The sequence below is a fragment of the Onychostoma macrolepis genome, chromosome 15 (assembly GCF_012432095.1).
Source record: "Onychostoma macrolepis isolate SWU-2019 chromosome 15, ASM1243209v1, whole genome shotgun sequence".
Classification (NCBI taxonomy): domain Eukaryota; kingdom Metazoa; phylum Chordata; class Actinopteri; order Cypriniformes; family Cyprinidae; genus Onychostoma; species Onychostoma macrolepis.
Genome location: NC_081169.1, coordinates 13,791,748 through 13,806,912, shown reverse-complemented (window position 1 = coordinate 13,806,912; position 15,165 = coordinate 13,791,748). Strand labels below are relative to the sequence as shown.

Genomic DNA, 15,165 nt, shown 5'->3' with positions numbered 1-15,165 from the left:
ACCAACCTCCTGAATTGTGTGTTTAAAGTGTAAGATGCTTCTAGTTTTATTAATAGCATTATATAAATGAGTTTATTTTGTCTCTTTAAAAAATCTTGTGGATAAGTTTTTCTCTAATATGCTTCTTATCTAAAAAAGGCTCTCAAGTCAAATAACACATTGTCAGAACTTAAACAATACAAAAATGAAAAAAGAAAAAAAAATCGAATATATATTTTCTCTTATATTAATTTTCTATTCAGAACTTGATGAATAGAACTTGATCAACCTTGATGCCATATTCAATGTTCACTGGTTTTCCATGTTTAATGGGAACTTTCCATAGACGTAATGATTTTTATACTGTACAAACTGTATATTCTAGTATATTTTATTCCTAACCAACACAAACCTCACTGAAAACCTGATGCATTTTTACAAAAATATCAGGCTTTGCTATCCTTGTGGGGACATTTTGTTCCCACAACATACCACACACCATGGATGGATGGATAGATAGATAGATAGATGTTTTAATTTTCCTGTTCTATCAAAAGATGTGTTGCACGAGGCCATTTTCTATTAAATGTCTTGAGAATGATCAACCTCAAAGGTTCAAAGTAACAAACCACATCACCAATGTATTGCTTTAATGATTTTAATCAATTTCATTCAATGCAAGCTCACAACACAAGCACATCACACTTAGAATTACCACTGGGACATCTGATGGCCCTATGTTGCTCAATATACAGGCACTACTGTTATGGAAAGCATAGCTTGAGGATAGCACCTAGAATGGTGTGCACAGCACGTGTAGGACAACCCAGGAGGAGCTCGGGACCAAGAGGCTGTAGATTTACACTGAGAGGGCTCTCACCCCTCCAGACCAGATCGGGTCAGAATGATGATTAACATACAGATGACTATGAAGGGCATGCTTCTGTCTGTCAATCACATGGACCTCAGCTGTATGCTTAGCAGCATTCTTCCCAAATCAATCATCCATTTTACAGCATATGCAAGAAATGCAGGCAGTTTTAGTTTTACATCAGCAAATTCTCTTATTACATAGCATGATGCATATGAGAGCACATCTGAACGTTGCTTTATTGAGAGCAGAGCAAGCTAAGCGTAAATAGGTCTCCATAGCATAATGCTCTACACTACAAGGTAACAATAACACTTTAAGAGAGACCATGCCTCAATTTGTTTAAAAATGACTGGCACTGGTGTCGAAAGAACTGAAATACTCCAAAAGTAAAACTGGATCGTGTTCATTTGTTAAACATGGTGCTCTTGTGCACTTGTAAGGCTCCTAACTGCTAATTTCTGGTGTCACACAATCTTTAAACATGCAGTTTGAGATGTTAAGACATTCTTGTGTTCGTTGTTGATTGTTTGTGAGGAATACAATATTGTTAGAATCCAACTGTGTGGTGACAAATATTACATCTTAGTGTTTGAGCAATGCTATTGGTGCATCTAATTAGAGTGGTCAATCTACTTTAAATGAAGTCCATATCACATTAGATTGCTTGAAAGAAAAGACCATTATTGTTTGCAGTAAATATCTTTCAATGCAAGATAAAGCAAAAACCTTATCTTATATAATAAGGCATATGGCCATTTGCTCAGAGGCAGCATGCAACAAGGATTCGTGAATCATCTTTGCCACAGAGAAAGCTATTGATGTATATGGAAAGGGAGCGGACGCGGGGCAAAAGCAAAGATAGATTCATTATAGACTGGACAGTGGCCACACAGTCAAGACAAATCAAGCAGACAAGCCTTGATCCACTACAATACGTAGACACCATCAGAGTCAGGCTGTTAGAGTAAGGTCATGAACAAGGGGATGAGAGTCCTCTATTCTGTATTATAGCCTCCTCAACCCCCCCAAACACAAAAGTGCACTTAATCTTTTGCCTCCGCTAGTCTGTTGATCATTTCTTTGCTTTTCTTGGTGACCCCTCCCTCTGGCTTTGGCTCCTGGTTGCTTGCTGAGGTTTTCTTCTTGGCAGGTTGACTCCCAGCGATTGGCTTCTCCTTTGCTTTTTTCACTGTTTTGCTATGGCTTGTTGTCTTTTTTGGCTTGGAAAGTGATATATTATGCCTCTCCACCTACAGGAACAAAAATTGGGACATTTGGTGCATTATTCCAAACTGCAAAACCCACATGAATAAATGTCTATTATATATTTAACTGTTCCTGTTTGTTTTTAAAAATAAACATAAAAATAAAAATGCTTTATTACATTTATCATATACACTACAATTCTAAGATTTGGGGTCAGTAATATTTATTTATTTATTGAAAGTCTTTTTATTCTGCATGGACACATTAAATTGATCAAAAGTGACTTTAAAAACATTTTCATAATTTTACAAATAAATTCTGTTTCGAATAAATGCTGCTCTTTTGAACTTTATATTCATCAAATAATCCTGAAAAAATATACCATTAGAATGATTTCTGAAGGATCGGAGTATTCGATGGCTGCTGGAAATTCAGCTTTGCCATCACAGGAATAAATTGCATTTTAAATAGAAAACAATTACTTTGAATAATAAAATATTTCACAATATTACTTTTTGATCAAATAAATGCAACCTTAGCGGGCATAAGAGACATATTTCAAAAACATAAAAAAATATTACAGACTCCAAGTTTTTGAACAGCAGTGTAGCGTAGTTTGTCATTTTTACCCACAAACCTTTATGGTAAGCACTCAGACCTTCTGAGCGCCATACAGTTAGAAAACATATAAATAAACAGAAAAAGTGTATAATTTACGGTAGAAACCCAATCACTGGCCCTTCAGTGCAAACTGTATATTTAAAAATGATGTCAATAAAACAATTCTGAAAATGTGAATCATGTTTCAATTAGTATTGTGGCATCCAAGTTAGTATCTCATGACAGAAATACGTGTTAGGATGTGATTTTCAGGCCTTATTCAATGTGCTAAATGCAGATGGTGTGTTTAAAACAAAAGGTGATTTGTTCTGCATACTCAAAAAAAGAGATGCAGTTAGTTTTCGATGACAGCTTGTATCTAAGCCAAGTCCTTTAAAGCAAGCTATCAAAATGTGTCACAAAGATTTATATATAACATATATAATATGTGACTCTTTTACCTTTACTTTCTAATTATGGAAGATTTCAGCTATTTTGCAAGGTTTCCATATTCTAGCAATGCTTCAGCACAATAGCATGATCGCAGTGATCAATGTGAGCTTAGTTTTGATACTAATGGAGTGCAGCCCTATTAGTATCTTTTGGCACTCAACCACTTCTGCTCCATGTTTCTGAAGCCAGTAACCTTGCGGAAATCATTTGTATTCTGTTACAGTGGAAGCCAAATAGAGCCCCTCTTGATAGTGAAGATACTATTGTTTCATGCAAAAAAAAAATAGCATAGTGTTCAGCAAATCCTCATTGTGAAGAGGATTTAATCAGAATCGGTCCCACTGAGGATCTCCGTGATGGTGCAGCTGTATGGTGAAATACTCTAGATCCATGCTGTCCAAAAGAATCACTGAACACACCTGACTACAGAACAGAGCTGCTGTCACTGTCAGAACAGTCCTATGAGAGTGAGAGAGGGAGGGGCTACATCAACACATTACATGCACATCAACACTAGAAAACTGTCCTTGTTTCAACATATTTGTTTTTACACTAAAACGAATGATTTGACCAAAAATTTTAATTCTATTATTTATTCATCCTCAAGTCGTTCCAAACACGTATTGCTTTCTTCTGTGGAAGAAAAATAAAGAAATCTTGATGAATGTGCTAATCGGGACAGAAACCTTAATCTAGAAATCTTAATTCTTTACTTCATTTTTGAAATGTTCTAATTAAAGAGATAGGATTTTGAGTAAGAATGTTACTGTAAAAAATGTTACTCTGATGTCCGAACCATGAACAAATCGTTCTTTTAAAGAAATACTTCATCAGAAATTGAAAATTTACTCACTCGTAGGCCATCCATGATTTAAACCTTTTTTTTTTTTTAAATTGGAACAGATTTGAGAAATGTTTCTAACAAATGCACAGTTTTTCACTTCACCAGATATTAATTGATGAACTGACGGCACCCATTCACTGCAGAGGATCCATTGCTGAGGAAGTGATGCCGTGCTAAATTTAGTCTGTTCTCATGAAGAAACAAATGTCTTGGATGGCCTGAGGATGAGTACATTTTTAGCAAATTTGTATTACATTTTTTAACTGCATGGCAAATAGCAACCAAAACAATTCTTCAAAACGTCTTCTAAGAAAATAAGTCATGCAGTCAGTGTTGTTATTGTTTATGTAAAACTATTAAAAATTTTTTCATGAATTAAAATAAAGCTGAAACGAAATAAAAGAAAAATATTAGATGAAATTCTGCGTCGGAACTAACTGAAATAAAATAAGTTTAGATTGAAGTACTAAAATTACTAAAACTAAAACAGAAACAAAATGAAAATAAAACAGAAATAGAAATATTAACAAAAACGAATAAAAATGACAAGCACATAAAATAACTTCTGAAAAAATCTGAAAACATGAAAACTAACAATAATCGATTACAAATAATACTAAAATAACACTGCATGGAATGTAGTTTTATATAGTTTTATTTTATAGTCTTTTATATAGTTTTATTTGATTTTTCCTATATAGTTTATATATATATATTTACAAAAACTAATAAAAATGACAAGCACATAAAATTACTTAAGACTAAAATCTGAAAACATGAAAATAACTATAATCGTTTACAAATAAAAATAACACTGCATGGAATGAACTGTCCTTTTAAGACTTTTTCTAACTTCAAAACTCTTTTCAATTCATACTCTTGCATTACAATTTCATTACTTACAGTTTAATTAAGTTTCTAATGATTACCCTCATATCTGAAATGATTCATTTCTTCATCATGCTAATAAAACAGGGCAATATAGCTCAGCGAACGGTGTGATCGGTCATAAAACGGTGACCTGAGGAAGCATCCTACCTTGCTGGACTCTTTGCTTGGTTCATTGTACAGGCTTCGTATCCGACGGCGATCCAACAGCTTGTTATCTGTGGCCTGAGGTTTGACCTGCTCTCCTTTAAAGGTGGCACTGTAACTGGTCTCCAGGCTGGTCTTCTCCTCCACTAGGAGTTTGTACTGAGATTTTGCTTTGATGAGTTTCACTGGTTTGACATCTCTGTAAGCCTTAAACTCCGTCCTAGAGAAACAAAGAGATTTTGTAAATTAATCTTAGGCTTAAATAATTAAACATATAATCAAAAATGGTTTGTGGTTCATTGAAGACCAAAACCAATAACCTGACAAACAGATCAGCAACCATGTGGGAATATATGCTTTATTTAGATGGCATCTAATGTTGAGGCTCTGACCTATTTAAAGAGAATAAAGTCAATATTCAGCACATTACTCAACCAAAACAGACGCCTTGTAAAGAAATCAGGGCAAACTAATTGGGACATTGAGGTGCATCTGTTGTATTACAGCTTTATGCAGAGTGAGTGCGCACAAAATGATCTGAAAGCTCAAGAATGACTCAACATATTTTGGGGCAGACACCCACAGAGAGGAAATTACACTGCATGGTGACTTGATATTTTTCAAAGACTGGATCTAAATCTTTCCCTCTATCTTGTGCTTAGATAAGGTTCATCGATCTTTTGTTTCAGAGGATATACATTAGCTGCAGAGATCTGATATACTGAATCTTAGCTTGATTTCAAAATATAAAAGTACCCAATAATCAGATTGGTGGATAATCAATGAGGGTTTTCTATGACCGGTTCTAAGTTTGCTTCCCCCAAATCTAGACTATACAGAATTAAAGCCCCCAACAAGGTTTTGGGTGCATTATCAATTTTTTAATTTCATGGTAAATATTTGTCTGCTAATATGTATGGGTTTTATGAGTTTTAAGAACCGATGACACAGCTGAAATGGGCATATACTGACTTTTTAAATGGCGATGTAGAAAACAGGATTACAAATAAAGTTGCTGATAAAATAATGCAGATACGTAATGCAATTAAATGAACGCAAAAGAATGATGCACACAAAATTCCCGAAATGAAAAGACAAAAATTACACATTGCTGCTAACTGATGAATGTACATGTTATGTTCTTTTTTGCAACATACATAAATAAATAAATAACACTTCCCAGAATGTTGCAGGGAGTTTTTGCGACAAACTAAAGAAAACATATACATACAGTATTTTATTTTATTTATATACATAAACTAAGTTTACCAGGATGTTCTGGTTTCATTGTATAGATTTATATAGCCTATAGAATATAAATATCTCTAAAATGGCAAAAATGTTATGTCACTAACAAGCAATTAGAGCAGGACTACTTCTTGACAATGACAAAGTTATTAACTGCATTAAAATGAAGCAGGTTTGTAATATATTTACCTATATGAACTTCCAGATGTGACTTCCTCCTTAATCTGCCTGTTGACAGCATCTGCAGCCGACCTCCTCTTTCCCTCCACTGGAACATCTTGCTCCATTTTGATCCCCTCTGACACATGCTCTTTTTTGTCTACCTTCTTTCTCCTTTCTTTACTCTCTTTTTCGTGCTGTTTTTCTTCAATCTCACATTTTTCCACACCGGTTTCAACCTCAGCAGCGGCCTGCTCCTGTTTGGAGAACTTGCTCTCAGCCTTGCAGGGTGCAGCAGGAGTGGCTTTGGGAATCCACGGATGATCTCCCTTTTTCGGAATGGGCCACGGTTTGTAATCTTTCTGGTACTGAGTCACGTTGTTGAAAGGGGTCTTTGATGGTTGATACTCGTTTCTGGGTTTGCAGCTTCGCTCCGGACGCACGCTCCAGGCTTTGAAATCCTCGCGCATCACAGAAGCGCCCGACCCGTCTTGAGATGAAGATGCTGCGGCATCAGCGGCGGCGTGAGTCGCTCTGGTCGACGCCTCCTGGTGAGCGCCATGGGCAGGCTGGGATTCTGTAATGACCGGCTTCTGTGATAATAATGGCTTGGGCTGAGGGTGCAGATGTTGCACCTCGGCCACATCTGAGTACTTCGTGAAAACCAAAGGCACTGCAATGTCACCTTTGTCCAACTCACTCCAGAAGCGGTTGATGCAGCAAGCCCTGGTGATACAGGGCCATGCCATGATCGATAACGACGAGGCGAAGGCTTGAATCTTAAGAGAAACGATTCAGAAATGAGGACCACAACGCATAAAATCTAGTTTTTTAATCAGAACAGCGATGCTCTTTCCTTTAAATGTCCCTTCTGATGAGAGAAATCCTTCCAGAGTGTTGAAATTGCCTGTATCTTAGCGTACGCGCTTGCGCACTTCCCTCAGCAGAGTAATTTCGATGTGCTTGTTTTCTCTAATGCTACAAATGTAAATGAAAGATTTCTTTATAGAAAAGACACCTTCATTGACAGCTGTATGACTAGACACCGCGCCGGTTCCTGTGTTTCCTCGGAAAACGCTCGTGGTCTGCGGATGAACTATCACCTGCAGCCGTCAGCGTCTGGCCAGCATCGGGTGGAGACGCCGCTCGTTTAACCATTTCAAGACTGACACACATCCACATCCACCCACTGCTTCACTGTTTCTGCCTGCAAACGCTAGGCTACATGATTCTGGGACTTGTTGATCTGAAAACCGGCTAATTACATAGCCAACATTTATGACATTTAAGGGTCTAAAAAGATTTGTCAACTAGGCCTACAAAACATGTCATAATACAGATACAACTGCCATATAACGTTGATTATTGATGTATTATTGAGATGTACTCTCTTATAAAATTATGAGCACATACATGCCAATGGGACAACAGTCTGTGCTCTACAATTAGGTCTACTGAATGATTATTACAAAATATGGAATCAATTATTATTACAAATTCTTCTTATTAATAGTTATTAAATGACACAAAGTAAAAAATATAAAAAAAAGATGAAAAAACCCTTATACAAATGCATATACAAAATATGTCCTACATACTATAAAATTATGATATTGTATTGTTTGCAACTTTTTTATTAGGTGTTATTGGACAATTAAACAAATTTTGGATGTAGATTCTTAAGTTACAATTATGGCCATGAATATATATACTCAATGTAATATATATATATATATATATATATATATATATATATACATACACACACACACACACACACATATATATATAAATATATATGCTCTAGTTTGTTTCACTGCACTTCCACGTCTGTGAATGGTTTTGAAATTTGGGGTGAATATCGGACACACCCACACCCACTTTTCTTTTGTTCTTTTCATTCTTACATGTGTACAACATACCATCTAGTGGTGCCTGCAGTGATGGCAGCATGTGTTGCATGTGTGTAACCCATACCATGGGGTGGGGCACAGTTAGCTCAGTGCAGATACAGTATCTGGTGATGCTGCCAGTGCTCTGCATCTAACTGACATTGCATCCACATTGCATGGCCAAACTGGAAAGTAATGCCTTACCCCAATTAAAATATCATATCCGAAATTCCAAAAGTGAGAAGAAAAAAAAAAACCCTGATTATCAGAATCCTTAATGTAAGCCTTTCTAATGGAGTTTTTGGATGAGAGAATATATCAGGCACAGTCTGTTTGGCCTGCTGTTGTACTCAAATTTCCACTCGTCCCTCTAATCAGTAGTTGGATGAAAAGTATGGCAACAGTGTACATTTTCCAGTTTTTTTGTGCTTTAAATTCACATATACGTGGATACAAACCTTCTTGAATCTATACGAGATATCTGATGGTGATTTAATGTTTTGTATGCCCTCTTTAATAAATCTTTTTATTATAATTAAACCCACCCATCTGCAGACACCAAAGTAGTTTAAAATGACATGATTTTATAGTAAAATACATGCAAATGCTGCTTCTTGAGGACTGAAGAGGAATTGACTCAAAATACAAAGAGCAACAGATGTTATTTATGCACTATAATGTTTAAAGTCACTTTTCAATTTATTTTAAACATTAAACATTTGGCATTTGCATTGTTAAAGGGTTTATTGCATTTACCAAATACTTACTAAACATAATTAAAGACAATGCATGAAATAAACTGGCACAGTGATCTTGCTAAAGCCATGGTGCTCACACAATATAACTATTTTGGTTGCATTTGTTACTGCATTGCGTAAAAATATAATAAAATACAATAGAAGGCAGAATGTGTCTGCATGAGGCTGTGCATGTTTTGTATTTTCATGCAAAAAGGTGTTAAGTTGGATATACTGGAGCAAGACTAAAACAAATCTGGTTAAACAGGTTGTTGCTATTATTACCACCAATATTGATGCATGAAGTTCCAATCTGTTTCAGTTCTTCATTTTCATAGCAATAAATGCATTACCAGGGAGTAAATAGCAACACTTAAGGTTTCATTTGTTGACACTGGATAAATACATTAGTTTACATGAACTAACCATAAAAATATTTAATAATCTTAATTTATGCTTATTTCAATGTTTAAAGCATTATTAAAATTAAAACATGCATCTGTTAATATGTTATGGACCTATTTATATTGAATGGACCTAAACTAACAATAACTAATAATGAAGAGTTGTATTTTTATTAAATAACGCTAACAAAGATTAATACTGTAGCAACTGTTTTTCTTATTATTTAATGCATTATAATCTAAAGTTAACTAACGGGATCTTTTTATAGCTACCAAGTAAATACATAGTAGTGCTGTCAAATATTTTGTTTACATAATATAGGTGTATGCTGTGTATATTTATTATGCATATATAAATACAAACACATACATGTATATATTAAAGAAAAATGTTATGTATATATTAAATATATTTATATATAATATAAAATATAAGAATATAAATATATAAATGTATATACATGTAAATATTTTCAAAATATATACTGTATGTGTGTGTATTTATATATACACATATACACAGTACACATACATATATTATGTAAAAAAAAAAAACTTTTATTTTGGATGCGATTAATTTACAGCACTAAATAGCTGCAGTAGTGTATACCTGTGACATTAGAAAAAAATTACACCATTATAAAAGACGGCATCAAAAGTACTTTCATTTTATTTACACTTCGGATCAGTTTATACAAATGCAAAGGTGTCTTTAATGGCTGATTTTCAAAGTCATTTTTGTCAAGTCAAAAAAGTCAAGCATACAAAATGCAAGACCACTCAGCAAATTGCAGATACTAACATGGTGAATTTTTTTGACGGTCCTCACAAATGTAAAAATAGTACTATATTTCTTCAGGGGCAAAAGACACATGAAAATAAACATTTGGCACTGTATTATGCAAAACAATTACACAACTTACAGCTCAAAGATTTTTGCAGTCGAAACTTGGAGAGTCTATGCTTTACCTGTTAATCACTCTCACATTCTTCTGGGTAGGTTTTTAAATAACACTGAACCATTTCTTCCAGGTCCGTCTTTATATGATAATTGATGTTCAGCACAGCCAGATTCTTACATCTTTGGTTTACCGCAGTGTCCATGAGGTAAGCTTGTAAACGTCTTTGTGCGGTTTCACCATGACTCCCATCAAGCTTCAGCACCGGCAACGTGGCTAATATTTTCAAAAACGCATTAACATTAGGGAAGAACTTCACATCGGAGTGCTGAAGGGTTTCGTGAATGGTGCACGGCAAGCTTACTTCCTTTCCTCTGTGTTTCCATTTTATCCTCCAACAATGCAGTTCAGCAGGCAGTGTGTCCGGATGGGGCAGATCGCTCCTGTAAATGTCCGCATGGGTCTCCTCAGAGGTATTGAACCTCATTTGTCCCATGACCGCGGGGACGAGAGACAAGCACTTGAGCGCCTTGAGATGATTCTCAGAGAAGATCTCCTTGACCTCCTGCGTGATGTACTCCATAACCGGCAGTGTAAGATACTCCTTAAAGAACGACTCCGCCTGTATTTCCATGGTCTCCACCGCCTGTTGCTTCCGAAGAAACAACCTCGGGACTCTCACCGGGATCTCCATTGCAGTCGCCAAACTGACAGCCTCTTCAAACCAGAATTCATGGTATACTTCCAAATTGTCCAAAACCTCGTGCAAGGAATGCAGTACTGCTGTCAGGCTGTTGGCAGCGAAAAACACATCAATGGTTTCTCCTTGTAGGTTCTTACCAAAAGCTCTCGTAAAAGACAATGCGTTCTTTAAAATAACCAGGGTCACGATGAACTCAAAGTCCGCCAAGGCCTCAGAAATGGCGTAAGCATCACTGGTGATTTGGTCGTTCCACTTCAGATCCTCATTGTCGTGTATGCTGTCCATACACAGCAGAAGCGGCTCCATCAAATCGACGGCCATCTCGAACACATTATGAAGATCTGTCCAGGTTGATCGAGAGCCCTCTTTGAGAATGCTCTCTTTTTCTATGTTTCCCTGACACAGGATGGAGATAGCATTATCAAGTTCGCTCTGCAGCAACGGAGATGCTTTAAAAAACGCATTCGTCTTCTTCAGAATGGACATCACATCTTGCACTCCAGTCAATGGCATGCCATTAGCAAGATGAACATTAAGTGCACAGGTGGAAGTTGGTGTGATCACCGCCATGGGATATTTCTCCTTGAGCTGGGCAGCAATGACTTTCATCTTGGTGCCAAGTATCCCAGATCCCGCATGCGCTTGTCCTCTGCAGTGCTCCATACTCAAGCCCCATCCTTTTGTCAACTGAGACTCCAACCTCTCAGCGACAGCGACCTCCTCTCCTTCAAACGAGAGGAACTCTATGAACTCTTCTCTAAGAGTGTTGGCTTGGTCAACAAAGCGCAGGAATACAGGCAGGTGCTCTCCTTCTGGGAACTCCACTAACTCCCCAGTGACGATGGAAAAGAAGCGACATTCTCGGACTTGCTGAAGGATCTCCTCACGCACGCATCTCTCGCAGACCTCCAGAAGCTGCCTCTGCTGGATGGCCGAACAATATTCTTCATTAACAGCCGCCGTCTCGAATCTCCTCCGAAGAAATTCATCACCCGCGTTGATACGGTTCTCAATTAGTGCTTGAAAGTTACCTGTAGTTAAGAACCTTTCCTCCTCAGAGCGCATCTCATCTTCTCTTGCGTTGCAACTGAAAGGAAAGTTTTGCCTTCCTATCAAAACCATGACTTCAAAGGAAGACCGTAGGAACTCTCTCAGGTCTTTTTGCTCGGGCGTCAGCTGAGGGACGTCGTCAGTGTTCTCGCTGTCATCCTGAGCGTCGCAGTCTTTTTTCGAGAGTAGTTGTTCAATTGAAGACTCCACTAAAGAAACAGAGACAAACATTCAAATTTGAATCGGTTAAGATATCAGTTTAATCAATTTCAATTACCCAGATGAGCAGAGTGACATACAGCGCCGCCATAGGCAACAGCAAATATTAAAAAAGAACTGACTGCTAAATGTTGCAGCTGACCAATCAGAATCAAATATTCTACGGAGGATGTGTAATAATCAACTATATCTTACTTACATCGTCTTTCTTTGATTTTCTGAACCTCTTCATCTGTCTGAGGAAAACAGGAATGTAAAGTGTCACTATTTAAATTATGTCCTGATTTATAGTGTTAAAAGGATAGTTCACCCAAAAATGAAAATTTAGTCATTAATTAAGCCCCATTCACACCAAGAATGATAACTACAAAGATAACGATATTAGCGTCCACACCAGCAAACGATATCATCTGTTTATTCTAAGCGCACGCGTGTCTGTCGCTTTAAATTCTCGAGCTTGTTATAGCAGGATCGATTCTGATTGGCTGTCAATGTTTGTATCGTTCATCAGCTGGAAAAAGAGAGTTCTGAAAGTGATTCCAACGATATTGTTTCTCTGTGTCTTTAATATTGAGAACTATTTTTAGAACTATATCTTTATCGTGCTTGGTGTGAACGGGCCTTTACTCACCCTCATCATGTTGTCCTAAACCCATAAGACCTTTGTTTATCTTCAGAACACAAATCAAGATATTTTTGATGAAATGCTTTGTTGAATGAAGATGTTATTTTTGTGCACAAAAAGTATTCTCGTAGCTTCATAAAATTAATGAGGAACCTCTGATATCACATGGACTATTTTAATAATGTCCTTACTACGTTTCTGGGCCTTGAACGTGTCAGTTGCGTTGTTGTCTATGCAGGGTCAGAAAGCTCTCGGATTTCATCATAAATATGTTAATTTGTGTCCCGAAGATGAACGAAGGTGAGGGGGAGTAATTAATGACAGAATTAAAATTTTTGAGTGAACCATCCCTTTAAATGTTTTAACTTATCACTAACGATATGTAATATGATACTTTGCAGACAAAAAAAAAAAAAGTTATTATGCAGTTTCAAAACAAATGCAGGAAATTCAATGAGAATGGGGAAAACAAGTATTCTACCAGAACTTTGATGCGTTTGCGATGTCTGCTGTGAGGATTGCCGAGGTGGCTGGTTAAATCAAAAATCGTGGGGATAGCAGTGTCCCTCAATACTGTCCTGTAAGGGCTCTGAAAAACACAGTAACAAAAAAACCCATTCAACTTTAACTATTTAGATAATATGATAAAACATAAAGGTTCCTGTACTACGAGTAATGTTAAATGCTTGTAATTCTTAAAACATTACAGTTTTGCATATCATGGCTGGTTCAAAGTGCTTCGCACACAGTCGGTAGTGCTTGTTCAGCTGATCGGGAGTTTTCTCTTCCAGATCTGCCCGGCGACAGTTCTCCACCCACAACCTACATCTGTACAAATAAAGTTATAAGAAATACACAATGACTCATTTCTTGCATAACATTTTTTGTAGAAAACACTTTTTCACTGGTTCAGGCAAGAAAACTGAGCAACAAACGAAAAAAAAAAACATTGAACACTGCTGAGTTTGACACTCATACACAAATGTTTTGTTGATGAAAACTACTGTAGAAGCTATATTATGGTATTTTTCTTTTCAATTTAAACACTAGAGTTTGATTAACGAGATATTTTTGTATAATGAAATTCTAACAGGTTAGAAGTGTCTAGAATTATTCAACACCTGCAACAAAGCACTAAAGTATAATGACTAATATAAAATACAAGCATATTAAATTATTCTCGAGTACACTTACAACAAATATCAACAAGGATATCTTAATCTATACTAATACAAAAAGGTTCAGCTAAAGAGCAGAGGCACATGAACTGTTTACTCCACACTATCTTCACTGTTACAAGCACTAAACTAATGTTAACAATTTTTTTCACAGAAATTCAAACGTATAAATATGAGAAGCCTTGTTATATTATGTCAACATGCACTAACTAACTACACTTCAGCTGTCTGAGAAAGCATCACTGATTTGCAGGTGCAAATTTGGTTTACCTTCCTCAGGAAGCATTACTTTCATATCAGTCTTCATGTTTAATTAACACAAAACGACAGTGATAATGTTTTGAAGCTGTAAAAAAAAGTCATACCTCTCTGGATCCCTTGGAAACCTAAAGAAAGCTAAATCGGACTGGGTGCTTTTCCTGGTACAGTTCGGAGCGGCACAAAAATTTGGCATTGTGCATTTAATGTTCAAAAGCTCTCTAGACACTCTTATTAGTTAGGGTGTCACTAATACAATCATTGCAACACTGCAAAAATGAACAAGGCGCGCAAGTATGAAACAGTAGTATTGATGGCGTGCCAACCCACAATGCAATTCGTTTCAATCCCACAATGCATCAGCCATACTGAAAGCAGTTGCGATTAACGACTCGTTCCTTTGAGTCGGATCTTTTCAATGATTCGGTCGAACCGGTTCACAAAAACTGATTCATTCCAAACGGTTCTCGAGTGAACAGCTTGTACTTATTGTTTGCATGCGGCATATCAATATACTATAAAGTTGTGGATTAAATATATATGTGCGCTAATATTTGGAGGATCTGCATTTACTTTGAGTTGAAATATGTATTATAAAGTATTAACTATTCATTTTAAATGTTTCTTGTATCTAGTTCTGTCTTTTGTTTGAAACACATAATGACCCTTTTGTAGATAAAGAATTTTCAGGGATTTTTATTTATTTATTTACTTATTTATTGTCTTTTTTAACAGTTTATGTTACAATGTGTTAAATAGTCCGTTTAAAACTCTTTTAATCAGATGTGAATGTTTTTCACAA

At 36.3% G+C, this 15,165-nt stretch overlaps 2 protein-coding genes across 3 annotated transcripts; both read right to left on the bottom strand.

Moving 5' to 3' along the window:
• Positions 1-600: 600 nt before the first annotated feature.
• Positions 601-7,831, bottom strand: map6b (microtubule-associated protein 6b). Of its 2 annotated transcripts, XM_058799659.1 has the most exons (4): positions 6,429-7,831; positions 4,995-5,211; positions 3,532-3,571; positions 1,965-2,103 (listed from the first exon to the last, which is right to left on the bottom strand). In XM_058799659.1, exons 1-3 carry the CDS (start codon positions 7,145-7,147, stop codon positions 3,536-3,538), a joined length of 972 nt encoding a protein of 323 aa, XP_058655642.1. In that variant the 5' UTR covers positions 7,148-7,831; the 3' UTR covers positions 1,965-2,103; positions 3,532-3,535. The 2 variants fall into 2 exon arrangements, with proteins under 2 accessions (XP_058655641.1, XP_058655642.1); XM_058799658.1 differs by lacking the exon at positions 3,532-3,571 and having other exon boundaries at positions 601-2,103; positions 6,429-7,829.
• A 2,252-nt stretch (positions 7,832-10,083) lies between these two features.
• thap12b (THAP domain containing 12b) lies at positions 10,084-14,726 on the bottom strand. The gene is made up of 5 exons (XM_058799644.1): positions 14,471-14,726; positions 13,635-13,755; positions 13,409-13,516; positions 12,502-12,538; positions 10,084-12,292 (listed from the first exon to the last, which is right to left on the bottom strand). The coding sequence occupies exons 1-5, from the start codon at positions 14,557-14,559 to the stop codon at positions 10,404-10,406; spliced, it is 2,244 nt and encodes a 747-aa protein (XP_058655627.1). The 5' UTR covers positions 14,560-14,726; the 3' UTR covers positions 10,084-10,403.
• Between the last annotated feature and the right edge of the window lie 439 nt (positions 14,727-15,165).